This window comes from Catharus ustulatus, chromosome 4, assembly GCF_009819885.2.
Source record: "Catharus ustulatus isolate bCatUst1 chromosome 4, bCatUst1.pri.v2, whole genome shotgun sequence".
In the NCBI taxonomy this organism is placed as follows: Eukaryota; Metazoa; Chordata; class Aves; order Passeriformes; family Turdidae; genus Catharus; species Catharus ustulatus.
Genome location: NC_046224.1, coordinates 36,730,603 through 36,758,076, shown reverse-complemented (window position 1 = coordinate 36,758,076; position 27,474 = coordinate 36,730,603). Strand labels below are relative to the sequence as shown.

Below are 27,474 nucleotides of genomic sequence, written 5' to 3'. Positions count from 1 at the left end.
ATTTCCCATCCTTTTATTTGAATGCGAAACTTCTTCAACGTGTGTTAAACAGGCTCATTACCTGAAAATTGCCATGAAAAAAACTCTTCCAATTAAACACTTTCCAGACACTGTAATATAATAGATAATACAATGAAAGTAATGCACTCAGAAAATGTATTCTGTGCTTTAGAGTTATTTTAAAATGATACAATGCAGTGTTAAACATGTAGTCCTGTTAATGACCCTTAATTCTAAAGTCAATAGAAGATTTTCTGTTCTATAAGCTTCTGCAGTTTGCAGTGCAATCTTCATTTAGTTGGTCAGTAATGTTGTTATACTTAGAGAAAACAACAACATAATTAAATATTAGATCTTCAGCAATACTGCCATCTTGCTTCTGAATACAGGAACTTAGCAAAAGATTCATGTTTCATTTCATGCCTTGTCCTCTGTACTCAAGATCATTTTTAAGAAAACATTTACCAGAAAACAAAGATAAGTGATAACCTTTTTTTATGCTGGGTCTATCAGTGAAGTAATTTTGATAAACTAACACCCATTTATAAGTAAATTACAGATAGCAAAATAAGTGTAAGAATTTTTGTGAGAAGTCATACAAAACTGACAGAAGTATTGATTACTTACAAGATCTCTTCCAGAATTTTTCTTAGTAACTGGTGTAAAAAACGGATGTTCTAGTGAAATGGTATGTTTTGAATATGGAGGACAAAAGTATTTTAATATTAATAAAACATATTTTCTTGAGTAGCTGATGATACTCCCTTTATTATTCTCCTCCATTTATATTCAGGAATTGAATCACATATTGAGTATGTGATACGTGGGATGTCTTCATCCTCTCTCAATTTTTTCTTCCTAACCACTTTCTGTGCCGCATTTCTGAAGCATTTTTACCTTTGCTGGATACTGCACTGTGTTGTAGGAGCTTTAATAATTTCAAAGGAAATTGTTAAGTGACCCCCCCTTGACCTCTTGTGGGTGTTTTCCTCCTTTGGACTATGTCAAAAGTGACAGTAGTTTCAGTCATGCAAGCTGCAGAAGTTTCAAATTAGATAATTTTTGTACACCACATTTTAGTTGCTTGTCTTAGTGGAGTTATCAAAGAGAAAGGGCTCGTATGCTGGCAGTTAAACTTCAGAAATATTTATTATTTTCAGATTACAACATGTGGAATGCATTGTATTTCATAAAATAATGTATATATAGACACACATATAAAATTTGGCTGTGGGGGAACTCTCCCTAAAATGGAGAATTTTATTGAAGGCTTTTACATACTAGTGGAAATAATGTCATATAATTAAAAAGTATAATCAAAATATGTATGATATTTTATTGAGTTCAGGGCCTTGTTGCACAAAGATTTTTTTAAAAATTCTTTTATGTAGCAGTATAGAACTGGCAAGTGTTTAGTGTATCCACATGCACCTTCCCAAGTATTAGATATTTTGCCAGTTTGTGGTTTCAGAAACAGTAAAAAGTGCACTATTTTTCAGTCTTGTCTTCTACATTTAACACTAGCTTAGAGGGGCCTTTTTTAATGTAAATTGTTACAGAATTGTTAGGTTACACTCTTGTCTGTTGTATGCCATTTGCAGTGATGGCTGCAGCTTGGAAATGATGTTTTATGTAGGAGCAATCTGTTTTACACAACCTTGATAACAAGAAGGGCAGATTTAAAAAAAAAAAACTGAAATACATGTTCTCATTTTAAAATTGTGTATCTGTAGGCACATGTTCAGACAAGGAAACTCTGTGTAAGTACTACATGCCAGCGAAAGTGGGTAATATATAACAGGGAATTTTTGGCAAATCCTGGAGCACAGTGTCAGGGATGTTGCTGCAAGAGTTTGTTAAAAACTTCTTGTTTAGATCGTCTGTCAAGAGAACACTGAAGATATGAGCACTTTATATCATTTTCTAACACAAATAATACTTAAAATGGAGAGAACTTTAGTTAAAGGTACATTGAAGGGATGTTGCAGTTGATAATGTAAGTCGAGTTTTCCCCCCTATGTTTACTGGCCTTCCTTTCCTGCTGTGCAAAAACTGTGGCTTTTCAGCATTTGGTGCCTTAACAGAACACAAAAAAAAATTCAGAAATCTCATCTCTGAAGCAGGTTATTACCTGAGGCATAAGGATATGGCAAGACCTACAACTAAGCAAAGAAAATGGTGTTCACTGCTTTTGCTTGAATTTCCCTCTTCCTCTGGCAATATACCTGGAGTGGATGAGGCTTTCTCACTACTGTAGGAACCCCAGCCTACAACTGTCCAGGAACACAGTTGCTCCACATTCTTTAGCTTGATGCCAGTTTTCCAGAACTTCCCAGTGTTCACTGACTTTGCTATGCAGTTTGGAAATGGATCTGTGACATGAGTTTCTCCATCTCTAGGGCATTTTGCTTAGATGGTAAGCATCAAGGTGAGTGAGTGACAGTGGTCAGCACAGCAGGGGTCCAGCTGCCCACAGCTGGTCAGAGATTTCCTTATTTCTGTTTTTCACTGAATATGTGATCCAGTGCATTTCTCTTCTGGCTTGATACCATCCATTATGTGTTGCCATGCATTTTATGGATAATGCAATTGAAACAATTGACCTTGAACCTAACCGAGTCCTAGTCCATAGTTTCACAGTATTTGATTCATGTTACATATTCTTCAGATGTAGAATTTGTATATTTTCAGCAATTTCTCCCACCATGTCATGGCATGTCTTTCATGACAGTAGTATGGACTAAGAAGTTTGCTTTCCTTTATGCCAGGGTCACATTTTCAACATACAACTCAATTGAGTTACTACATGGCTGCAATATCTAGCTTCACATTTTTCAGACCAAGGTAACATTCCTCCAATATCTGAGTTGTATTCTAACAGTTTCTGTCTTTTTACTCATTGAAAAGGGAAAAAAACCAAAAAACACCACTCTTGAGTCCTTCAAACACTTAAATGGATTTAAGTTGATATTTCTTACTGCCCAAGATGGTGCCCAAATGTCACGTATATGTTTTGTCTCATTTGCAAAAAGTTGTGCACTATTTACTGAGCAAAATTAGACTGTTGATGCAATAAAAATGATTACAAAAAAATCTCACTGAATATAATCAACCGTAAATATAGGCAAAAAAATGAGTGCAGGTGAATTTGTTAGGTGATTCCTGTAGATAAAGACAGCTTCTTGTGTGCCTTTTTGGACAAACATGAATATTTATCTGTAATGACACATGCTATTGTGAATTTGCTGAATTCCAGTGTAATTGTGAACACAACCCGATACGTTTTGAAATAATCATTAGAATTTCCTATGCTAAAAAGTTGTTCTAGTTAACTAGTTACAGGGAACTGCATATGTGACTTCTGCATTTCAGTTCTCTCTAGTCTTAACTTGTATTCTTAAATAGTCATATTTGAATTAGACTGAAAATAGGGTGTTAGTATATTACTGCAAGAAATGTTTTTATTCACTTTAATTTCACTTTTAAATGAACTTCCTCTAAACGAGGTAGCTCATAAAGAGAATTGTAAAGTCAAGTAAGGGGCTGGCTTTGTATTAGATTTTAGTAATGGCTCTGTAAATCATGGTGTTTACTTTAATGTAGATCACAATTTCTTCTGAGTCAGATATGTAAAGAGCTCGGTCTGCAGGCATTCTGTAAGCAACAGAAATACAGTAACATTTTTATCCATAGCATCCACATTTGTTCTCTGCTGTTAACAGAGAGCAAGACTGCCTCCCAAAGGAATCCATGGAAACAGCATTCTGTCCACCAAGGCATCTCTGGGCTGACATTCAGAACCTTATAGACCTTTTCAGTATTTGTCAATGCTGATTATTATGCATCTCTTTTTTGTAGTTCAAAGTAGTATTAAAATATATAAAATAATAGCGTTTTCAGAAAAGGATCTAATAAATGTTCAGAAAATTGTTTTATAGTGATGATAAATCTTGCAAAGTGAATGTTGCACTAAAATGTGTAGTTCAGTTGACTTCTGTGTGAATTTCAGCACACAAGTTTAGAAGGCAGATGCAGCATTTTATATTCTTGGCTTCTGAGCTCTCCTCTCCCATATTTAATATTTTGTGCTTATACATAGAGAAAATAACTGATTTTTTTATGTACTACTTTTTTTAAAAAGAAATTTGTTAATTGAAATCAACTTTTTCCTCCAGAAAATTATATGTATTACTGTAGAAAAAGTAATCTTTTCTGTGTGACATGGCAGCACAGGACCCTGTTACCTCTTCCAAGCTGCCTGTTTTGAGTTAGGATGGTACGTGTTCTGATGTGTACTGAGCTTTCTTGGTTACCTGCTCCATGCAAGGACCATCTGGAATGGAGTTATTCCTTCTCAAACCATGGGAATAAAGCACTGTAATAGTGCAGGCTTCTGTCTCAATTAGGGAGCAAAACTGCATTATGCAGGAAAAAGAAAAGTCTTTTAAATGCATCCTAAGTGATGCATCACAGCACATCACAGTTTGGATACTGAGCTGTGCAAGCAATGCTACAAGCTCAATTTCGGCTGATCTCTCCAATACTTTGAGTTTTCTTTTTTTTCCCTAATTTGATATTTGAACCAGTTCATAGCAAGTTTTTTGCAACTTTCCCAGTCTATATAATGTCTGAAACTTTGAAGTGTCTGTATTGGTGTTGTAGGCAAGGGTGTTGACTGTATCCTTTTAAAATTATTTTTTTCATGGGTAAAAAGTGCAATCTAGTTCTGCACATTTCTGCCTCATTTCGTCAAACCAAAATTTCCTGCAGATTACTCTTGGAGGTAGGGAAGTAATTTGACACTGTTTATTTACATAACGTTATTCCATAAGCAGAACTTAGGTAAGAACTTCTAAAATTACTTTCTCCAAAAGCATTTATCATAGTCATTAGATTAGTCTTATGATATGAGTGTCCTTTGCTTTTTTGGATATTCATAATTAATTTATCTGCCTTTAGAACATTGGTCTTGGTTTTGGTTGTTTGGTTGGGTGTGTGAATTTTCTTTGGGGGATAATGGAAGTGATATTTTGAAATAAAAGCGAAGTTATAAAGATGTGTTCAGTGTTCACCATTCCATAACTTCCTTTTTAGTAGGTGGTTGTATAAGTTAGCCTAAGTCCATTTGTGTAACTTGACAAAACTGTTTCAGAAAACACAAAACTATTCTAAGGAAAACAGGAAGCATATTCTCCATATACCTGAGGAGATCTAACAGAGATAGGGAAAGTACCAAGATCTTTCAGTTTCTAACACATATTGTCTTTTGTCCTGGTGTTAAAAATGTTAACTGTAGTATAAGATAGGATGGAGAACTCTGACTAAGCAGATATGTTTGTATGTACATGTACACATAGTAAGCCATGCAGGATGATGAGCAGGAGGTCAATTGCTGAAAGTGATAATTCCCAGGAAAAATCACAGGATGTCAGTCTCTCTGGGGCTGTGTTGGGAATATAGAAGGCAAATTGTGCCCTTGGTAAAGAAATGTATTGACTTGTTTGATCTGTCTTCTGAAGTGTGTTTGAGAATTAGATTAACTAAGAAGGCTTATTCTGGTTCTGAATCACCCTTTGCTGCCAGTAAGGTTTTCTGATAAAGCAAAAAACAAACAGATCACACAGAGAAGTTTTGCAGTTTCCATTCCTGAAAATACTTAAAACCCAGCTGGGAACAACCCTAAGAATGCTCTAGTTGACGCTGCTTTGGGCTTTGGGCCCAAGAGATGAACAAGGTAATCACCAGAGGTCCCCTGCCAGCTTTGCTCTTCTGTGATTCAGTTAAAACAGGGAAGAAGCTTCATGAGCGTTAGAATTTTCCACATATATAACTAACTTTGTGTTATCTAAGTGGGGGTTTCTTTTCCTTTCAGATTGGAAGTTTTCTGAGAATTTACAGTATTCATACAAAACAAGCAAGTGCTGACAATGAAGATGTCTCACATATAGAATTTCATCTTCATGGTGGCACCTGCTATGGTCGAGGAATAGGAGTATTGCCAGAAAGTAACCCAGATGTTAAGGAACTAAAAGCGTAAGTACTATGTGTAGATGTTTGGTTTTCTCTAGTTCATTCCTAAAAACTCTAGGCTAATGTAACAGCTGTACAGTTTAGAACTGTAAATGTATCTAAGGATCAGAAACTCGAGAACAGAATGTGTCTTTAGCACCACTAAGATGAAGAGTATTTGGAGGGATAGGTAAAGGCAATTTTTGTCAAATTTAAAATAAAAGTAGAGATCAAGACTTCTGTTTTAATTAGCTTAATTCTAATTATGCACGTTTTAAACATGTGCATATGTGCTGCTTGAAAGTGGTGAGATTTAAAGATGTTCAAAATGAAGCAGATAATTTACATTCTTTACTAAACTGTCTTTATAAGGAATCAGAATCATTTAGGTTGAAAAACACTTTTAAGGTCAAGTCCAAATGCAAGCCTTGTCCAAGTGCCCTGCTAAACCATGTCTCTAAGTGCCACATCTACCATGACCTGAAAAACACCTCCCGAGATGACGACTCCACCACTTGCCTGAGCTTCTTTTTCCAATGCTTGACAACCCTTTCTGTGAAGAAATTTTTCTTAATATCTAATGTAAACCTCCCCAGGTACAACTTGAAGCTATTTCCTCTCCTCCTGTCGGTTGCCTGGGAGAAGAGGCTGACCCCATCTCAATACAACCTCCTGTCACATTGTAGAGATAAGTGACAAGGTCCCTGCTGAGCTTTGTCTCCTCCAAGCTAAACCATCCCAGTTCCCTTAGCTGCTCCTCTCAGGACTTGTGCTCCAGCCCCTTCACCAGGTCCTTTTCTGCTGAGCCTCTTCCTAGCCACTGCGTCAGCCTGTAGCACTGTATGTGGTTTTTGTGACCCAAGTGCACTTCACCTTGTTGAACCTCATATGCTTGGCCTTGGCCACCAGTCCAACCTGTCCAGAATCCTCTGCAGAGCCTTCCTACACTCCAACAGATCAACACTCCTTCCCAGCTTGGGGTCACTTGCAAACTTACTGAGAGCACAGCAGTGCCCTCAGTCACCTTGTCTTCAGCATTAGTAGAGATATAAAACAAAACTGGCCTCAGTACTGAGCCCTGGGAACACTATTTGTGAGTGGCCACCAGCTGGAGGTAACTCCTTTCACCACCACTCTCTGGGCCTAGTCATCCAACCAGTTTTTTACCCAGTAAATGTGTACCCATCCCAATCATGACAGCCAGTTTCTCCAGTAGAATGCTGTGGGAAACAGTGGCAAAGGCTTTACCAAGGTCCAAGTAAACTACCTCTACAACTGTTACCTCATCCACTAAGCAGGTCAGTTTGTCATAAAAGGAGATGAAGTTGGTCAGGCAGGACCATAAACCCATGCTGGCTGTGTCTGATCCCCTGGGTATCCTTCATGTGCTACATGATGGCACACAGGGTGATCTGCTCCATAACCTCCAGCACTCCAGGCTAACAGCCCTGTAGTCCCTGGATTGCCCCTCTGACAGTTGATTGACCATCTGCAGTAATTTTCAGTCTACTGGGACCTCCTCACTTATCCAGGACTGCTAATAAATGACAGAAAGTGGCTTTTTGCTCACTTCTGCCAGCTCCCTCAGTATCTATGGATGGATCCCAGCCAGCATGAAGTACATTGGCCTTTCCTCATCCTTTGTTACTGTTTCCCCCCACATCCAGTAAAGGATGGAGATTCGCCTTAGCCTTCCTTTTATCAATTATATATTTGGAGAAGCTATTTTTGTTGTCTCATACAGCAGTAGCCACATTAAGTTCTAGTCAGATTTTGGCACTTGTAATTTTATGCCTGAGTAACATCCTTGTAATCCTTCGGAGTGTTCTGCCCCTTCTTCCAAAGGTTATGAACTCTTTTCTTCCTTGGGAAAGGCTAAGTAACCAAAGCCCATATTCCATTATCAGGAATTCTGTTTCCAGTAGTATATATTTCTTTTGGCACTATTTTGTGTTTAATGTTCCAGAAATTATTTGGAAAGTGTCTCATCTGGATTGTTAATACCATCTCCTGAAACTTCTGGTTCAGTTGAGTTTTATGTCTCTGCTGGAAGGTTTATGTCTGAACATTTATACTTGTGTATTGATAATAAATAAATTTCATGTAAGTGTCTGTGTAATCCCATATATATATATGTGTGTGTGTGTGTATGCTGATTTATAAAAGATTTCTCTAGGTTATAAAATATTTAACCATTTATCTTTAGATTCTTAGAATCTGTGGATCTGACAGAAAGTCAGAATATGGAAAGCATGTGTTCAATGGATGTAGACAGCACTTTTGGCAATGTTACAGGTATGAACAATTGAAAGCTGATTTTCTTTTATATATATGTATATGGTGAAGATAAGGTCACAGTTACTGCTTTTTTATGTGTGTAGTGCTACTTTCACATTCAAAGCCTTAGAGAATTCTTTCAGTTTATTAGACTGGAAATTTACATTACTCCTGTCTTCCAGCACATATTACATGAAAAGATACTTTCGTACAAGTTAGTGAATAAATTCTTAAACACAGATGGTGTTCTTAATCATACTATATTAGATCACAAAGCAGAGTTATGTAAGTGCCTCCCTCTAAAGGATGATTCTTCAGGGACACTGAAAATTCTACTAAACAGCTGCCTGTTTAGGAACCCTTCTTAAGCCATTGGATGGAAAGTTGTGTCAGTGGCAGAAGTGTAAGGTGCACTTCCACGGAAGAGTGATATCTTATAGACAGTTCTACAGATCCCATATTATTTTCTGAATGGTATTTTTTGCCCAGGATAAGAATAACTAAAAGGGAATTAAACTCTAAATGGTTGGACATAGTCTGTATCTTTGCTTCTAGCTTTTAAAAATGTGTGTCATTCAGTCATTATTAACATAAAAACATAGGACATTTCTAAAAGGATGCAAAACTCAAGAATAAATAAATGCTTCATGTCCAGTCCATAGCTGAAAATTTAGAAATGTTTTGCGCTTGTTACTGCACTCTCTGTGTGTAGTAGAGGTTGGTTAGAGGAGGGACCAGGCAGTCCATATTGGTCTTGGAATAATGTATTTATGTTCTTGTCCAGAAGGATTTCAGGGTATGAATACAATTTATGTCAGCAGATCATTCACAGTATACTTCTGAAAAGTGTTCACTTTGATAAGCATTCCTATTTAATGTATATGCTAACTTCCTCTCTGATATATTAACTCTTGATATGCAATGTATGTCTCCTGCTTACTTTAGCTGCTTTTTTTTTAGTTTGTTGTTGTATTGTTTTTATACATTATTGGGATTTTCATTTTCATTGGTTCAGCTTTTGGTTTTGTGTGTGTATCTACCTATCTGCCTATCTGTTTGTATGTGCCTACATGATAAAAAAAAAAGAAGGAAGGAAAATAATTAGGAAATTCTTCTTGATTTTAGATCTTGAATTGCACTTACAGAGATGTCAACAGTTATCTGTTACAGGTGGGTAACATTTTGACCTTAAGGTGAATTTTAATTTTGCTGAAGAACAAAAGTAGTTTTGAAACATTATCTTAAAGGTTATTATAGCAAGAGCTAATCTAAGTGTATAAATGCATGTATGCTGTATTGTGTTTTTGTTTTTTTAAGGAATAGAGCATATGTGTATATTCTACTTTCATTTGGTTTTTCTACATGTTGTGTTTCTACTCTGAAGTGCATGTTCCCACAGCCTGATGTGATTTATCTTACTGACCATAATAACAAGCTCTATTGATAAAACTAAGGTTGCAGCTGGGAAGGAAAGAAAAGTTGGAAATTACGGAGAAATACAACCTGCGATTGCCATTTCCGGTGTTACAGATACTATGGTCATTAATAGTATGCATGGTGCTTTTTCACCTCTCTGTGTATTGTTTTGCAGTATTAACAGATCATCAGGATTTGAGTAACACAGAACTGAAAACCATAACAAACAGCCCAGCTCCTCAACAGTATCGCATTAGAGCAAAGCTGAGAAGTTACAAACCCCAAAAACTCCATCAGTCTGTTAAACTTCATTGCTCCAAATGCAACTCTTTGTAAGTGCTTCACACAGTATAAGTAACTAGGAATGTTTGGGATGCCTACATTTTCAGCTGAATGTAAATGTTATCATTTTGTGCAAAGATTTGAAAGTCACTGATAATAAGTAGGAAATTTATTTACAGAATCTTTTGAGTGCTTTCAAAACAATAGTTTTTCTTTATTTGCAAATGCAGCAGTAGTTTTTTTCCATAGTTGTATAGAAGTATCTTAAGTGTTTCTTTATTGCAGTTTTAAAATAGGATGTGCAAAGAGATATAATAGTCTCCAAATGAATTAATGAAATATCTTTGACTAAAGTGCGTCTTCAAGACAAGGCATCTTTTCTGGATCCAAAAATACCAGGGAAATCACACAGCTCAAGGCTATTCCCTTGGGTCCTGTCTCTGGTCACCACAGAGATCAGTGCCTGCTCTTCTCCTCCCCTCATGAGGAAGTTGTAACTGCAGTGAGGTCTCTCCTCAGTCTCGTGGGCTGAACAGACCAAGTGACCTCAGCTGTTCCTCATACAGCTTCTCCTCAAAGCCCTTCACCATCTTTGTTGCCCTGCTTTGGACACTCAGAGACCTTTTTGCAACCTAATTGATTCTGTAATATTTGTGTCATTTGGATGGCCTGCACCATTGTGTCTGTGTAAGGCACGTGGAAATGCACAAATGGTTCACTCTAGCAGGACAGGATAGAAACTGTGTGGTGCAGAGTTGCAGATTTTCCCTGGACAGTACTTACGTGAAGCTATTCTGGTCCTGTCCTTTTATTTCTTTTTTCTCCCTCAGCTTATGCAAGGTCAAACAGACTAAAACATAAAACCTGAAATTATATAAGTTTATATAGTCTTTTCACTCTAATGAAGTGCTATGCAGTTTGTGGTTCTTTTAAGGCCCAACTGAAATCACTTAAAGCTGAGGGATTTGGTTTTCCATGGATTTTCATTTGTGCGGGATGTAGCCACTAGGCTGCCTCTGCTCCTAGGTAAGTTAGCATATTACTTAGCATTTTTATTAACATGGAAAATCATCATATACTATACAACTCTCAATGTTTAAACTGACAAAACAATGAATATATTTTCCTGTATGTACTCTAACACTCATTACTATATTCTAATATTTATTTGGAGTTCTGTCATCCTTGTTAGTAGATTGCCTAAGGAGAAGCTGACAAAACATACTTAAAATTTGGTTTTAGGCAAGAAGTTCCAGATATAGATGACTTTGACATCATTTTACACAACTCTGCTGGTACTGCCCCAAACCCAGAATTGCACAATACATCCTGGTATGAATCTGTAACATGGACTACACAAGACCAGAAAAAGAGGGAAATAGCCATCCATTTTGTGAAACGTGATGAAATGCTTCAGCATCCTGAAGACACCTTGCTTATGATAGAAGGTAAATTGCAAATATACCGATTCTTACAACACTGTGTCTACTCTGTGTATGTACAAAGTGAAGACATGTTGAAGTTGTAGTCAGTGTAAGTAGTGATGATCATAAAGGCATCTTCAAAGAAAAGAAAAACTGAGCTGGAACTATAAGTTAGTGTTGTGCAAACAGGATATGGTAGTCTCTGAACGCCTTGTAAGATTCCTGTTTTAAAACTCTGTCAGTATTGTTTATTGTTGATTTTGCTAAAATTAACATCTGAATATGTTGGGGTTTTTTCTAGCTGTGCTTACTGGTTTTTCAGTTCTGATTTAAAAACTAGTCAAGTCTTCTAAACAAGCCTATTTTTAGTATTGATGTGGAAAGTTTAGAAAGGCTTCTGGTAATACAAGCCTCCAATTAAATTTGTCAGCCTCTGGATGTCAGTATTGTTTCAGATTAATAGAGCTTCTCTCAGTGTGAGTTTTTTTGGGTGGTTTTATATCAGATTTCCTGAGGAAAGAGAAATAGCCACTGATCCTTAAACAAGAATATTTAGTAAGAATGCTACTGAGAATTTTTTATATAATAAAAACAATAAATTGCATATAGCACTCTTCAGAGTTGAAAACAAAGTCTTCAACTGTGCTCAAGTAGTGATGTGAATAAGCAAATGTAAGTCAGGTGGTCCTTTGTGTGAGGATCAATTACAAAACCCCTTCTGTTTTCTGCTTTCTTTTATAATGAATTAGTTCTGATAGCTGCTTTATTTCTGACGTGTTCCCAACTGACTTCAATCCAAACTTCTCTTTCTTTTAAAAAAAAAAATCAATTTCTTCTCCATTTTCCTAGAACAGCTGAGCAATATAATTTGGTAAATTTATTTTCAGATACTAAACTGTCAACAACTAAGTATGTCTGTGTATAGAAAAGGTCAGTTTGGTAGCTTTGATTTTTTCCTAAGAAAATGGCTAGTAAAATCATAGGAGTAATTATATGAAAGTGATGTAAACTAAATACAACCTTGGGTACAATGTTAGCAATGAGGAAGATATTAAGGCATCTGCTTTGATAAATGTCTGTCTTTGTTTCTTAATTGAGTCTGTTTTTGAGTAAAAGTGGGAAGGTATTGGGCTATTTTTGAGTTTTTGACAGTGGATATCAATTATTTTTGAAGGCTCTGAAATCAGCTAGGAAATCTAAATTGTTCAACTTATTTCTGACTGCTGTTCAAGCAACCATGATTTTTTTTTTGTTTTGTTTTGTTTTGTTTTTAATAGGTGGAACAGTAAAAGAAATCTGGAAGCTTGCAAAAAGATTTAAGTGTGTTATTCCTGTGAGATCCACAAAAGACGATCTTGAATTATTAGATCTTTCAGCTCCTTTTCTTCTACAAGGGAATGTAAAATATTATGGGTAGGTTAAAAGTATTTGTTGATATTTCACTAGTTGTAGTAACAGATTGCATTTTCTTCAATAATTCAGACTGCAGTGCTTGAAGGGATAACTTACACAAAGATTCTCTATAAAGTACGTAGCATGATCCACAGTACTGACAGCAGGGATGAAATGCTCTATCATTTGGTGCCTGGTATCAGAGGTCTGACTGCAGTTTGGCTCTTGATCTGTAAATCTTTAGCCCTTAATTACACAGCACTCCAGTTTCAGTCTTGGCTGTGGTGCATGGGAGGGCAGTGTGCTGTAGAACTGGAAATGCAATGCAGTGCAAAGTACCTAAATACCTCTTCTAGTCCAGATCTGCTGTTTTCTGGTCTCACTTAGACTAAAGTCAAAGCATATGTTGTTTTTTAAACTGTATGCTGAGGTGTTTTATATATATGCACAACATAACAGATAATATTTAAATAGAGATCCAGAAAATAATCTCAGCCTGTCAGTCTACAATTCATTCTCTCTCTTAGTGTTGGGAAAGCTTAAGTTTTGGAATCAGTGAAGGATTTTGAACAGCCTTTCCTTAAACTTACTGTGATCCATAACACTGCAAAGTGCCTTACCTGTTTGTGGATGTCATTTACTATAGAGATGACTTCAACAGGTTTCTGAATTCCACAGTGTCAATGCTGTGGAATACAGTAGCCACACCTAGATCTGGTATGTGTGATCTGCTGTGCAATGCCATGTTCCTGCTGAGTGTGAGCTGTCAGCAGTGTGTTCCCCCAGTAGTGGCCAGCAGCATGCAGCTACTGAGCTCAGAAATACCAGTTTCCTCCATGCAAGCTACTGAGCTCTCTCTCAGCAGCTCAAGGAATGCACAGTGCAGTGGGGCACTCTGCTAGGTCTGCAGGCAGTAAAAAAATGTCTATGCAGAAATATTCCATGTTTCATGTGAACCCTAAAGTTTCCCATAAGGGCCATCCATAAAATGAATACAGTTAATTGTTTCTCTCTGTCATATATAGTTTTGACCTTTCCAGATATTGCTGTCTACAGCTTTTTTTAAATAAAGGCAGTATATGGGTACTTCTACTGAGACAGGATCTTTGCTAATACAAAGCATTTCGGCTTGCACTTTCATAATCCATATATTTCCCCAGCTACACACAACTCACCTTTAGACGTTGTTCTCTTTCAAATGGTTGGACTGTAAAAGTAAATGGCTTATAAGATATTCCATGATTACTTATAGGATATTTAGGAAGGATCCTCACTCTGACATTTCAGGGTTATGTTTCATGCACATTTTTATCAGTGGCATATACTTAGCAAAGTCCAGAAAAGATTTTGTGTGGTAGAATGAAGTATATGTATGTGCATTTGCATGTATATTCATTTATATATAAAAATAAGCACAGACACACTGCATATCAAAAGCAAAATTCGCAGTTAAGTTACCTTATTGGAGTTTGAGTGGATTTTTAAAGGAAAAAATTGACTCGACTTTATATCACTTAAGCAGAAGTATTTTTATTAACTTTTATGACACGCTTTGCATATAATTCTAAAAGATAATGAATGTTTATTTCAAGTGCTAACTGTAATATACTAATACAGAAGCTTAATTTGAAACAAATAGTTTTGTTCTGTAATTTCATTTCTTGAGGCAAATGGGAGCAACTCTGAAAACAGTTCTTCAATATTTCCATCCACTTGCAGCATTAGCTTACTATGTCACATGTAAAATTTATAATAATTGGTGTAAATACACCAGTAATAAAATACTTTTTTAACAACTCTTAGTTAATATTCTCAACATAGTCAAAGCCAAATTTCTCCTCTAACTCTGTAATGGGTTTAGAGTGTGCTACAAGTTCAGATTCATTCCTACTTTTAAAGTGAGAGGTGGTGGCATATGAATGTGTGTTAGCATTGTAATGATCTTAGAATCCTAGCATGGTTTGGGTTGAAAGGGACCTCTCATGATCATCTAATCCACCCCCCTGCCTTGGGCACAGACACCTTGCACTGCACCAGGGTGCTGAGCTCCATCCAGTCTCATCTTGAGCACTTCCAGGTATAGGCAATCCAGAGTGTTTCTGGACAACCTGTTCCAGTGCCTCATCTCCTTCTCTGTGAAGTGTTTCTTCTTTCTGCACAATCTGCATCTACCCTCTTTCAGTTTAAAAATGTTGCTCTTTGTTCTTCACTACAGCCCTGGTTAAAAGTCTCTTTCTGTCTTTCTTATAAGCCCCTTTTATATATTGAGAGGCCACGGTAGGGAATGCCCAGAGACCTGTTTTCCAGGCTGAGCAACGCCAGCTCTCTCAGCCTTGATGTACAGTTTTATTCCTGTCTAATCACTGAAGTGGTCTTCTACAGATACATTTCTCCTCATGGATAATTCAAAAACAGCATAAAGGGTTTTACTGTGCTCTAAAGCTGGTGTGTCTGGTAAAACAGTTACTTCAAGCAGCAATAGAAATACTTCTGCACTTCCACTGTATGAGAAAATCAGAAAAAAAACAGTTTTGTTTTTTTCTGTGCATAAGACTTCTAGTAAAATTACATCAGTGTTTGGTTAGTCTCAATATCTTGTTTTAAATGCTAGGTGTAAGCAGTGTTCAACTCCAAAGCCTATGAAGAATCTAAGTTCCATTGCAGCAGAGCAGCAACCATCATGGGAACCAACTGAAATAGCACAAGGTCAGCTGACATGATATTATCCTGAAAAACTTTTGTGTCTTGATTCTGAAGTGTTGATGTGAAATAGTTTGATTTGCAGTTCTGTGTTGCAGTTTTGTACAGAAAGCGTGTAATTATGGTCATGTTGAATATGGTGCTGTAAAATTCATTCACCTTTTACCAGTTGAAACAACATATTTACTTTTGGAACTACTGCAGTATGAATTACAGGATTTTATATGTTGACTAGTTTCTTCTACCATTGGTATCAGTAGTAACACTTATGATAGCACAGATGTCATGAATTTTTGGTTGTTACTTTTAAATTGTATGTACTTGCAGTCCTAGAAGTTAATCTTGCTTTTCCTTTTGCAGATACAGTTTTTCTGACCTCAACTAAAGTCTTATTAAATGATTCATACAAGTTAAACTTTTATCTTCTGTAAACTTCATGTTCCAGAGAGTCTGCAAGAAATAATATTCAAATGAAAGGAATTATACCACAACAATTATGTGTATTCTGTGCTTCATGTGTTCCTTGTGCTACTATATGGGTGGGATCTAAGATTGAAGCAAATACTAGCTTTTTGTTCACTAGCATGGGAATAAGTACTTAAAAATCTTTATGTGGTTTTATAGGCTCATCTGTTAAAGTCTTTCTAGGTGAATTGTGGTGTGGTCTCAAGAGATAAAGGACATTTTGCTGTCAGACATCAGAGCCTCTATGTTTTGGTCTTTTAATTTATACTTCTAATGACAATATTCAAAGTCAGTTGCTATTAAAAGAAGGATACTGTCAGCTTGAGTTGTTATAGTTTGCCTTGCACATTCTCTCAGGGAAATACCAATTTTTCTTTTTTTCAGTTTTAGGTATTGAACTGCTCCAGTATGTTTTTATTATGAAGTTTACACTGGTAGATGAAACAGGAACACTAAATGCATACCTTTTTGATTATGTAAGTAAATCTAAGTAGACTCTACAGATGATGTGAGTTTGGATTTTATTTGTTTTTAATGGCAAATGTATTTGCACAAATATTCATTCTATGTTACCTGCAGTGTTTTGTGGAAATAATTATAGTGCTATAAGGTTGTTAATACTGTACAGAATATAGAATATTAAAGCATAAAAACTTAAGGTTGAAGATAGATTATTTGGTATTTCCATAAACTTTTATGTATTCCTATGGCTGAATTTCTCTTTAATTGGCAATGTTAAATTATGCAGCCTGAATGCTGTGTGAATGATAGGAATTCTCAGGATTTATGCAGCTAACTTCTGCATCAGTTTAAAATCTCATTACCTCTTTTTTTTAACTCCACAGAATCTCTCAATTCAGTAATGCTTGATTTTTTTGTTTCACATGATCATGAGGTGAGGAGGCCCTCTTTCCCTAGGCAACTCTATCTGTACAGATACTTATCTTGGATTTCAGACTCAGTTTATTCAACTACTTTACTAACCTTCAAATTAACCTATCTTCAGTTTTCTCTGAAGCAACTTAAGACCTGCTACCTGAGACACTGAAGACATGATGTCACGGCAATGTGGGTGTGACAAAATGAGACAGAAAAACAATTTAGTGGGATTTTTTTTCTGCACAGCAGTATTGTTTAATGTGTATATACCTGAACATTTTCTGCCATTATATTAAATTGCTTTGAATAGGACTTTAAAGAGACTACTCTTCCTTGTTTAAATTTGAGACTGTAAGTAAAAATACCAGAAAAAATGTGTTTTTTCTTAAAATAAATGGTGTTTTAACAGCAAAGGAGATCAAAGATTACAATCCCCATTTCAGCCAGTCATCTTTTCCCTCTACTGTTCTTTTTCCTTTTTATATCAAGAAACTAAACTGCAAAAGGAAGGTGGGGGAAAATACTTAAGCCATCTCTTGATGCAGAATTCCAAAAATTTTTCCTTCAGGGTGGGTCACTTTCTTATCAGATACTGCTCAGTACTACAGTTTAGCTGCAGGAAAATACCCACAGTTTCTTCTGAAGTGCCAGCTGCTCGCATTCCTGCTGGTGGTACTTCAAAGACAAGCCAAGAGTTTTCAAGCCTAAACTCCAGTCCTTTAGCACCACCCGAGAAGGAACTGGGCTGCTTTGAAGTGCAGCTTTACATTAGCTTCCAGTTGCACTTCCATAGGTACATAGTGCTTTTCAGTGCTTTTCTTTCCTTCCCTCCTTACAGGAAAAGTTAGTCATGGAAAAAAAAATGAAAAATTTCTAGTCAGAAGAAGACTGAAGTTGAAGAAGAGAAAGTTACCTGTGTCATTTTTGCTGCTGGATGATCCACTAACTTCTGATCATTGCCATTACACATCATACAAAAATTATACAGCGGCAGATTATTCTGTATTTGTATCTTTTAACAAAAATGAGAAATTTCTACCAAAAATTTTAGCTTACTCTGAGAAGTTATAAGATGATGAGCCTTTAAAGATCCAAAATTGGGTATCAGACTTGGAAAGAATAAACTTGAAGTTTTTTTTCAGTCATGCTTACTGTATGTGGTTTAATAATACACAGAAATTGTTTATTTAACATTTTAATGTTCCATTTATTATTTTCAGTCTCCATTCAGAAGTGTACCCCACAGTATAAGCCTTTTCTCCATAGTTTCTAAAATCGCCAAAAAATGAAACTCACACTGAGTTCCACAGATACAAAGGCAGGTTGCAGTGCTCCTTGTTTTCCAGTGAATTTGTTCCTCTCAAGGGAGGGGCTATTGAGGGGAGCTGACCATTCTCTCTGGCCATAGCATTGTCTGATATTGTCTGGTTATGGAGGTTCATGAGGAATATCTGCCAGTTACGTATAGACACCAACATGTGCTTTCTGGGTGGCTATAGTCCCTAAATATTATGGGGTACTGAAAAACAGACTGTAAATTTTTTCAGACAGTTTGGGTTTTTTCTGTATCCAGACAGTTTTTTGAAATAGCACTACTAACACAGTAACTGTTGTATTACCTGATTTTAGGTTCCTAAAAGAACATGCAATCAAGGTTCTGGCTAATGATTTCTTACAATTCTTTCAACACCTCATATTCTTTCTCTTCTTTCAGGAGAAGTTTTTCCAAATTCCTGCCTCTGAAATCTTAACTAGTAATTTTCTTCAGCAAAAGATGCAGATGACCATGAATACGCTCTGTCCTCCAGGAAGAAAATTAGGTCAGCTTGCTGTTATTTTAAAAGGGGGATGGGTGGGAAGGGAAGGGATCTTTCAATCTGCTATTGCATATGCAAAGTTTTGGAATTCAACTTACGCACAGGCAAAACTCAATACAGAAAAATTATGGAGCCTGAAAATAGAGTTCATATTCATTTGTTCTGAAATATGTTTTCATATTAACTCTACCTTTGAGAAAGAAAAGAAATTATTCAGTAAATTTTCATGTAGCATGCAGTGGTGTGTGAATACAGTCATGCCTGTGCAGGCACTAACACACCATCTGTATTCATATGGAAGTTAACTGGAACACCCTCATACTGAATGTCACAGCACATTAGGGAAGACAGAAAGGAAATTCAGCATATGGCACATGCTTTGGGTGATATCCTGCTTTTGTTTGTACATGCTGACTTAGAACATCCCTTGCCATGTGAAATACCTGTGTAAATTGAGCAACTACTTAATCCAAATCCATTCACAGAGATTTTTGTGCACTGTATGTGTTGTGGCAGAAAGTAACTCTGCCTAAACTACACATGTCCAAGGTGGATGGATGTGCCATGCAGCTCCAACCTCCAGAGCACACTCCAAGTACATGGCTGTCAGTGACCACTACAATCACCCTGGAGTCTTTGCCATACCTAAAGTGCTCCTATAATATAAACACTGTAAAGGATTTTCCCTTTGAGACCAGTGAAATTGTCTCATTGGAACACATGAAGATGAATTTTATTATTGGAAAAATAACATATATGTATTTTATACTATGGCATGACTACTGGGTCCAAGTGTTTTGTGGAGTGCTGGTGCAGGGAGGACAAGTCTTGGAAGACTGTCACTGAACACCATTTTAGATCTTGTGGGAAACTTAAAAGCTACTAATTGGAATTTCAAAGTTAATTAATTTGTCTTATTATAAACTATTGTATACATTTAGATATCCTAGTTAAGATCTTGCTCAAGTTATACTTGTCTCCTATAAAAATTAGAAATTAATATTGAACAGTAATTTGAATTTTGTTTGTAGGTGACTTGCCATGGCTGGAATGCTTCATCAGGTCCTATAATGTCAGAGATGCAATGAAAAATCAAGTCTGTTACCAAATTTTTGACACTACAGTTGCTGATGATGTTGTATAGTCATATGTTGCTAATTGGCAGTAATCCAGTAAGAATCAGTTTCTGTGGGGGGCTGGGATCAGAGACTGTATTTTAAAAAAAAAGTTTGTTCTTTTCTTAGGAATTCAACCTGTTTTTTAGTTTCCGTACGAATGGGAATGGGAATTATACTTTGGTGTGTTTGCTGTTTTCCTGGCACACAACTTTGTGATCTAAGGGCAGGTGTAGATGCTAAGCTTTTCACTGGAAGCTGCTTGGTTTAGGTTGATAAAAGCAATCAACTTTCCATCTATCCTTCAAACAGGCAGTGATGAGGTTACTCTAAATTCGTGACTTTTACTCAGAAAAATGTAATCAGGATGATGCTGTGTGTTCATTTTTGTATTTAATTACGTCAACAGAGGCAGAGAAAAAGAGTTCTTCACTAACTCAGACTACTTTGTGCAAGCCAATATTACTGTTCTCAGTTTGACAAGGAGGTTAGTTTTTAGAGACTTCTTTGTTTTTGTACTGATCTGTACATTTAGACAAACTCCTCCTGTTAGTAACACTCAGGTAACTGCTACATGTACCAGTTACTGTAGATTCTGATGGGGTTGTGAACATGACCATGTAGTGATAATCACTAAAATTGAAGTCAAGCCATGAAAGTAAGGTAGTGTAAAATTGTAGAACTAATATTGACATTTAGGTAGATGGTAATGATTCTGAGGTGGCCTTGCTGGGTAACAAAGTTGTTAGCATGTTTATTAGCTGGGTCTGTGTTTTCAAAGGCTCGATCTGCCTTTTCCAGTGTACATAATTAGATTGTGTGCCTAAATTTAGAGATACAGAACTGGTCTGGTGCTATCATACATTGAAAATTCTGCTGGACTAGAAAAACTATGTGATGGTTTTACTTTGCATTCAGAAATTTCTGGGACAAGTTCAGAATAATTAATGTAGAAATCCCTGTCAAATCAAATGCTTTCCATCAGAACAAAATTACTTAGTATTTACAGCAACTGTTAACAAAGAATTTCAGAAGCAAGATGGAATATTTGTAAGTAAATTATTATTTTTATAGTAGATGACTTTTTTTTTCATTTTTGAGGGCCATTTAACAGACTATGCAATTTGTCTTAAAATTTCATTAAATATCCTCTGGTAATTTTCCTGTACTGTGAAAAATTATGCTGGGTTTATATGTCATAAGCCGGGATATTGTTCTTTATTGATGAGTGTATAGGGACAACCAATGTTAAAAGTGCTGAGTGCATATTTCCTGTAAAAATTTCTAAAACATAAAAATATTTTGGAATTGAAACAGCAGTTAATTAGAGTCTACTGACTTAAGAAAGTTTTTTTTTAATTTTTGCATAAATGCATCAACAAAAAGCAGTTGCAACAAATGAGTATTATAAAACTTCAGAAACTGGCCATACCCAAATGTTTTCACAAGTTCAAAGTTAAATTGAAGGCAATCTTCTTTGCTTTTATTTTATATAGGGTAAGAAAATGTGAATTTTATTTCTAGATTTTTGTTAACAACTCTGAAAGATACTGGTATTGTACATTTTTTTTCTAAGTAAGTCTTCATAAAGTAATAAATTAAAAAGATGTTTTGAACTTCAGTGTAAAATAAATCAATTTCATCACATGCATTGTCTGAGATCCCTGCCGAAAAACTCCATGTGCATCACATGATTTTTTTATTATTGAATATTGTATAAAAATGTTTAATAAAGAGTTCTCCATATAATGACTTTTTGCTTGTATTTAACTTTTAATTTCTGTTTCATAACTGTGAAAACTTTGTCATCAGTAGCCTTCATCCAACATAATGCTCCAAATGAATGTATATAGTTGTTGGATTAAAAGGTACATTTGATTCTTCTTCTTAGTACAATGCATTAAAATAAATTAATAATTATATATTTGTTCATGCTAAAGATCACTGTATAGAAAGGAATTAGTGGACAGACATTTAAAAATGGCTCTCAATGGTAGCCTTTGTATGGAGCAGTGGAAGTCACTAAGGTGGGACTTCAACCTTAGTTTCCTGTCCTGGTCAGTGCTGAGGGCTGTGAGTGTGTGACTGGTGGGTGAAATCCTGAGAGTGTCGTATCCAGATCATGCAGCACCAGCAGGATCTGGCTTCTGAAAGATGAGCATCTCAGGCAACAATGACTTCTAGCCATTACTTAAAATTTTCTTAATTACTAATAAAAGTCCTGTTTCCCTTGGTGAGTTTCTTGACCAGATGTGTGACTTCAGTTTCTAAAACATTAATAAATGATCAAATGTCTACTGTAATACTTTTTAAATTACTGAAATGTATATTTAAAGACGCTCAGAATCTGAACCAGTAGAAGATTGGGTTAATACTGGTACGCTAAGATCCAGTGAAAACTCCAGGCATGTCTTGCTGGTTTCACATCCTTCTTCCTCTGCATACATGCCAGCATATAGGAAAACTGAATCAAAGCATCACCTTCCTACTAGAAAGGGAAAATATGCATGGAATGTGGAGCACATCACGCACAGCAACATCATCAAGGGGGGAGAATATCTGAATATAAAAGGAGGAGCTGTGAGGAAAAATAATAGAACTATAAAAGACCAATAAAGAAACATGAACCTATTAATTGCTCCATTACATGGACAAATGCCAAAAAAATGATAAAATTGTAATTAAAAAGAAAAATGGTACTTTCAGGGAAAAAAGAAAACAAAATGGATTTGGAATAGTGCTTTTAGGGGTGACTGTAAATTGGTCCTTGAAGTCTGTTTTAAGGGAATTTAAAACTTAAGGAGAGATAAAATTTAAATAAATAACATTGCAGAAACAAGGAGTAATTCCTGGTAGGTGACCTGCTGTTCAGTAGTGATTGAACTTTCTCATCAGCTTTGCCATTACGGGATCCAGGGGTTTACAGACAAGGCTTTGAAATGCTTCGCTTAATGCTAATCCTTTGGCTATGGAGCAGCAGGAAGTGAGATTGTAAGAAGGGCAGTGGAGCCCAGAGGATACAAGCTGAGGTTTGCAACAGAAGGAAGAGAGCTTATTGTCTTAACAGGGATGAGTGCTTAGCTTTTCAATACCACAGTGTTTTAGATCACAAGAATTTATGCACATTAGGTCACTTTTTGGCCAAGCTGCTGCAATAAGATGTAAAACTGGGATACTACTGTATAGGGCAAGGCCAAATATTTAAATGGAGTTGAGAAAAAATTAAGCAAACATATTTTCAACTTCTTCCAGTGATGCATATTTTCAAGTTCTTCAAGTGCAATGGGACCACTGCAAAAAAATTTTATTTGGTGGGAGAGTGGAAAAAACCATCCAAATAAGAATTTACTTCAAGTGTTATACAAAGTGCACAGTGAATGTCAAGAATTGGAAACAAAAAATTAGCATAAAATGTACACAGAAGGAAAGAACTATTCCAGAGGATAATAATAAAAAAAGAAGTGATGGAGAGTCTTTATGATACAATTTGCTACAGCTCCTGTTCACAGTATTTCTTATACATGAAATTCCCACTAAGAACTATGGCTTGGGAAAACATTCATCTAATGATGGAATTCCAGATCCGAAGTGCTTAAAAAATGATGAGCAGAATTATGCTACAATTAATGAATTTATATTAGGGTGAAGTTATGGGTGGACTTCATCCCAGAACAATGTGCTACAATGTGGATTTCCTTGTTTTCTGCTACAGCTCTGATACATGCCTACAGAGACATCTCCACAAAACTTGTTTCGGTACCATTTGTCTCCATAAGCAGAGCAGACTGAAAGTCTAGGAATAAATCTACATTTAGTAGATACTTGGTTTAATTTGAATTTTTTTAAAAGAATATATGCTGAATGGGGAAATACGTGCCAGCAAAGAAAATGGTTTAAATGGTTTTGGGTTTTGGATGGGTTTTTTTTAATAACAGCTGTTCTATTACACAAAGCTTTAAGCATAACTTTGTTCTGTACCTTCTGCTCTTTGTATGTGCAGCCTGTGGACTGACACTGCTAAACTGACACTGACAAAAAAATATACAGTAATTTCACGAATACAAGCCGCACCAATTTGACCAAAAGTTTGGTGGAAACCCGGAAGTGCGGCTAATATTCGAGGGTGGCTAATACATGAACAATATTCTAAAAGCTGCCAACACGGAAGTGAGAGCCCGCGGCAGCCCCAAGCCAAGCTGGAGCCCGGCCGGCCCCGGCAGAGGTGGGAAAGCCTGGCAGAGGCGGGGCCAGCAGTGTGGGGGGCGGGCGGCAGAGCCTGAGCCAGCAGGGCGGGGCAGGGGGGCGGCAGAGCCCGGGCCAGCAGGGCAGGGGAGCCCGGGAGAACTGGGGCTAGCAGTGCAGGGGAGCATGGCAGAAGCAGGAAGCCTGGCGGGTGGGGCTGCCTGGCAGCGGGGGAAGCCCAGCAGAATCGGGGCCAGCAGCATGGGGGAGCCTGGCGGTGCGGGGGCCTGCAGTGCCGGCCAGGGCGAGGAAACGCGGCGGTGGTGCAGACGGGAGGGGGCGGCCGGCAAGCCTGGCGGCGGTGGCAGCCCTGCCGGCCTGGCGAGCAAACGCGGCAGCGGGGCGGTGCTGACAGGAGAGGGGGGCCAGCGAGCCCGGCGGCGGTGGCAGCCCTCCGACCGGGCGAGTAAACGCAGCAGCAGGGCGGCCGGCGTGCCTGGCAGCGGCAGTGGCAGCTGCCCTGCTGGCAGGGCGAGTAAACGCAGCAGCGGGGCAGCCGGCGTGCCTGGCAGTGGCGGTGGCGGCTGGCCCGCCGGCAGGGAGAGCAAACGCGGCAGCGGGGCGGTGCTGACGGGAGAGGGGGGCCAGTGAGCCCGGCGGCGGTTGCAGCACCACCCGGCCGGCCCCGTCGGCAACCATGAGCGGGCCGAGCCTGCCTGGCCCCGCCCCGAGCCAGTAAACCCCGCTATGCCGCGATCCTGTTACTAATTGGCCAATTTGTGAAAGCTGCGCACGGATTCTCGCTACGAACGAAAGTGCGGCTAATATTCGGGGTACGGCTTATCTATTGACAAAGACAGCAACATTGTCGAGGCACCGGAAGTGCGGCTTATAATCCGTGCGGCTTGTATTCGTGAAACTACTGTAGTTTTGTACAAACTACACCTTTAGAATTGAGTCTGTATTCAGCTGTAATTTCAAAGGCCAGCTATCAAGTATCTTTGAATTATGGAGGTGTTACTTCACTGAAAGGAATTCTCTGTATAATGACAGTTTATAAATAATTCTTGAATTCTTTGGTTAAAAGAGCAGCAAAACTGAAACTGAAATCTGCTGCTGGAACAGATTTAATTACAGATTTTATTTCTTTCTTCTTCTGTCTACAAATGAGGCCTTAAGCAATTCAAAGCCCCTCTGAAGCAATGTTTGAAGTGACAAATATGATCAGTTGCTGACAGGATGTGTATTTACCAAAAGGGCTCTGTATTGTTTTTAACAGGGGGTGAGTAAGGGGCTTTCACCACCCAGCTGTCTTATATGCTATCACTCTGACATACATTTGTTGCTCCATCTTGAAGGGATATACTTTTCTTAACATATTCACTATGCTAAAGGAGTAAAATCCCATTAATAAGAGTGGAAACATTGGAGTGACTGCATTTGACATAAGCCTGGGATACAGAGATGTCAGAGGCCATCTGGACATGCTACCCTGTGGTCTCCCATCACCTCCCAGGGGTGCCCTGGTACATGTAGTGTTGTGTGTCTGGTTCTGGCCAGGACAGGGGGAATTTATTTGCAGTAGCTAGAAGTGGACATGGCTGGGATGCAGAGCTAATTCTGTACCACTTCACAGCACTGCCAGGGCTGGGGGAAAGGGATTCTCTTCTGAGAAGAGGTTCCTTGCAGTGGAATAAGCATGGCAAAGCCCCCTCTGGTCTACTATCAGGGATTTTCTTCTATGTGTATAATTTCTTTTCTTATACCCTCTCTCATTAGTTACTGTTCATTTTCTTGTTTCATTGCTATTTCCAATGTATAGTTCTTACCTCAAGTTGTGACCTTTGCCTTTTTTGTCCCCAATTCTCTTCCCCATTCTGCTGCAGGGGACAGATAGGGTGAAAATGGGGGAGTGAGAGAGAACAGAGCATGGAGAGCTGGGACACTGAATTGGGAACTAAATGATGATGTGTGTAAGGACTCACTGCCCAGAGAACTGCATGTGACTTAAAGGGAAATATCTGCTTCCATTATTTGCTGTTTTGTTGAGAGTAAACCAAACAGACTCAAAAGTAAGGAGAAAGGTGAAGAATTGCTTTTTCCCTACAGGTCAGTCAATCCATTTGTTTAGCAGTGTGCTGTGGCTTGGGTCCTTCTTGCAGGAAATAGAAACAGAAAAGAAAACTTCAAAAGCTTTCTTTGAAGGGTTGGGAAAGGGAGGTCAGAAGTTACACATGGAGGAATAATGTGGAATGAGGATGAACCTTAAATATCTAACATGGCAGTTCTATAAATTAGATACTGCACATTGCAAATCCTAATGCAGATCTGTTGACTGCTGTGCTCCATATGATTCAATACTAAATAACATTTTGAGTATTATTCCAATCTATTGTAAGTGATTAATTAGACTAATTCAAAATTATGTTTCTAAACAAGTTTGATTCCTCTGTGTCCAGTTGTAGGAATTTGTTTTTATCCTTTATAAACTGTATGGGAAAAGAATTAGCAAAATTACAATAGTTGTCATTCACCAAGTGCCAGGACCTACTCATATCAGATAATTTTTTCTGGAAAAGGATATTCCACAATGATCTCTTCTAAGTGTACCTTTTCACAGCAAGCTTATCAAGGCAGTTTAAAAAGAGCAATCATTTTCAAAATTCATTTAGCACTGCTGTAAGGCCTAGTAGGATGTGAACGTCTGGCCTACTTTTCAATCTGGGTGAAGAGGTAGCTGATACAATGTGATAGAGCAGGGAATCCTGAGCTCCTTTCTTAGGGGCTAAGGCAAAGGTACTCAAGCCTCATCTCAAATATTGAGGTCATTGGCTAATATGTGTCAGGAAAGCACAGAGCTGTACCAAATACTCCTGTCAAGAGCACGTGCAACAAAGCAAATCAGAATTGGAAATCAATTCTAATTAAAACTGACACATGGAAAAATGGGACAGTGATATATTCTGCTGTTGGTAATTCTGCTTTGGTAAAGAATTTTCATCTGAAACTAAAACCAAATAGTAAATAAAAACTTAATCTGATAAAAAGCACAAGACTACTTCCTCAAATAGAGCAGAGGCCCCAGAGGAGGCACTGAGGTATTGAAAAGGGATTTTTTTCTTACAGGTACCATAAAACTGCTTTATACCATAGCATAACTGATGAACATATACATAAAAAATTCACAGGTAACCAATTTTCATGTATTCAATATGTATCCCACCCTAATTATATGTATGCCCCTCTTTAGAACCATACTTTTATTGAGCTAGGAGTATTGGAGTGCACTGTCCCCGGGGCTCTTCAATGCTGAGTGCAGATTCCAAACATGACAGCCGTCAATGACGGGTGAGTCTGTACCTGGGAATGCCAGAGAACACCGAGCTGGCAAACCCCAGCCCAGCACAACACCGTGTGCTGTGCTGTGACCCACAACAAGGGGCTCCTCTGGCTGCAACAGCTGCATTTCTCAGCTTCAAAAGGGACTCAGATGGCTGTCACCTCCTCTACAGCTGC

General features: G+C 37.7%; 1 protein-coding gene across 5 annotated transcripts in view; it reads left to right on the top strand.

Moving 5' to 3' along the window:
* The window catches only part of POT1 (protection of telomeres 1), a 58,970-nt gene extending 37,447 nt beyond the window's left edge, over positions 1-21,523 (top strand). For all 5 annotated transcript variants that reach the window (XM_033058082.1, XM_033058081.1, XM_033058079.1 and 2 more), the window contains 10 exons: positions 5,873-6,033; positions 8,216-8,304; positions 9,412-9,456; positions 9,878-10,034; positions 11,227-11,432; positions 12,686-12,821; positions 15,412-15,506; positions 16,350-16,441; positions 18,559-18,664; positions 19,693-21,523. In XM_033058082.1, the coding sequence (XP_032913973.1) occupies positions 5,873-6,033; positions 8,216-8,304; positions 9,412-9,456; positions 9,878-10,034; positions 11,227-11,432; positions 12,686-12,821; positions 15,412-15,506; positions 16,350-16,441; positions 18,559-18,664; positions 19,693-19,805 (1,200 nt within the window). In that variant the 3' untranslated portion in view covers positions 19,806-21,523. The remainder of the gene's footprint in view (positions 1-5,872; positions 6,034-8,215; positions 8,305-9,411; positions 9,457-9,877; positions 10,035-11,226; positions 11,433-12,685; positions 12,822-15,411; positions 15,507-16,349; positions 16,442-18,558; positions 18,665-19,692) is intronic.
* Positions 21,524-27,474: the final 5,951 nt, after the last annotated feature.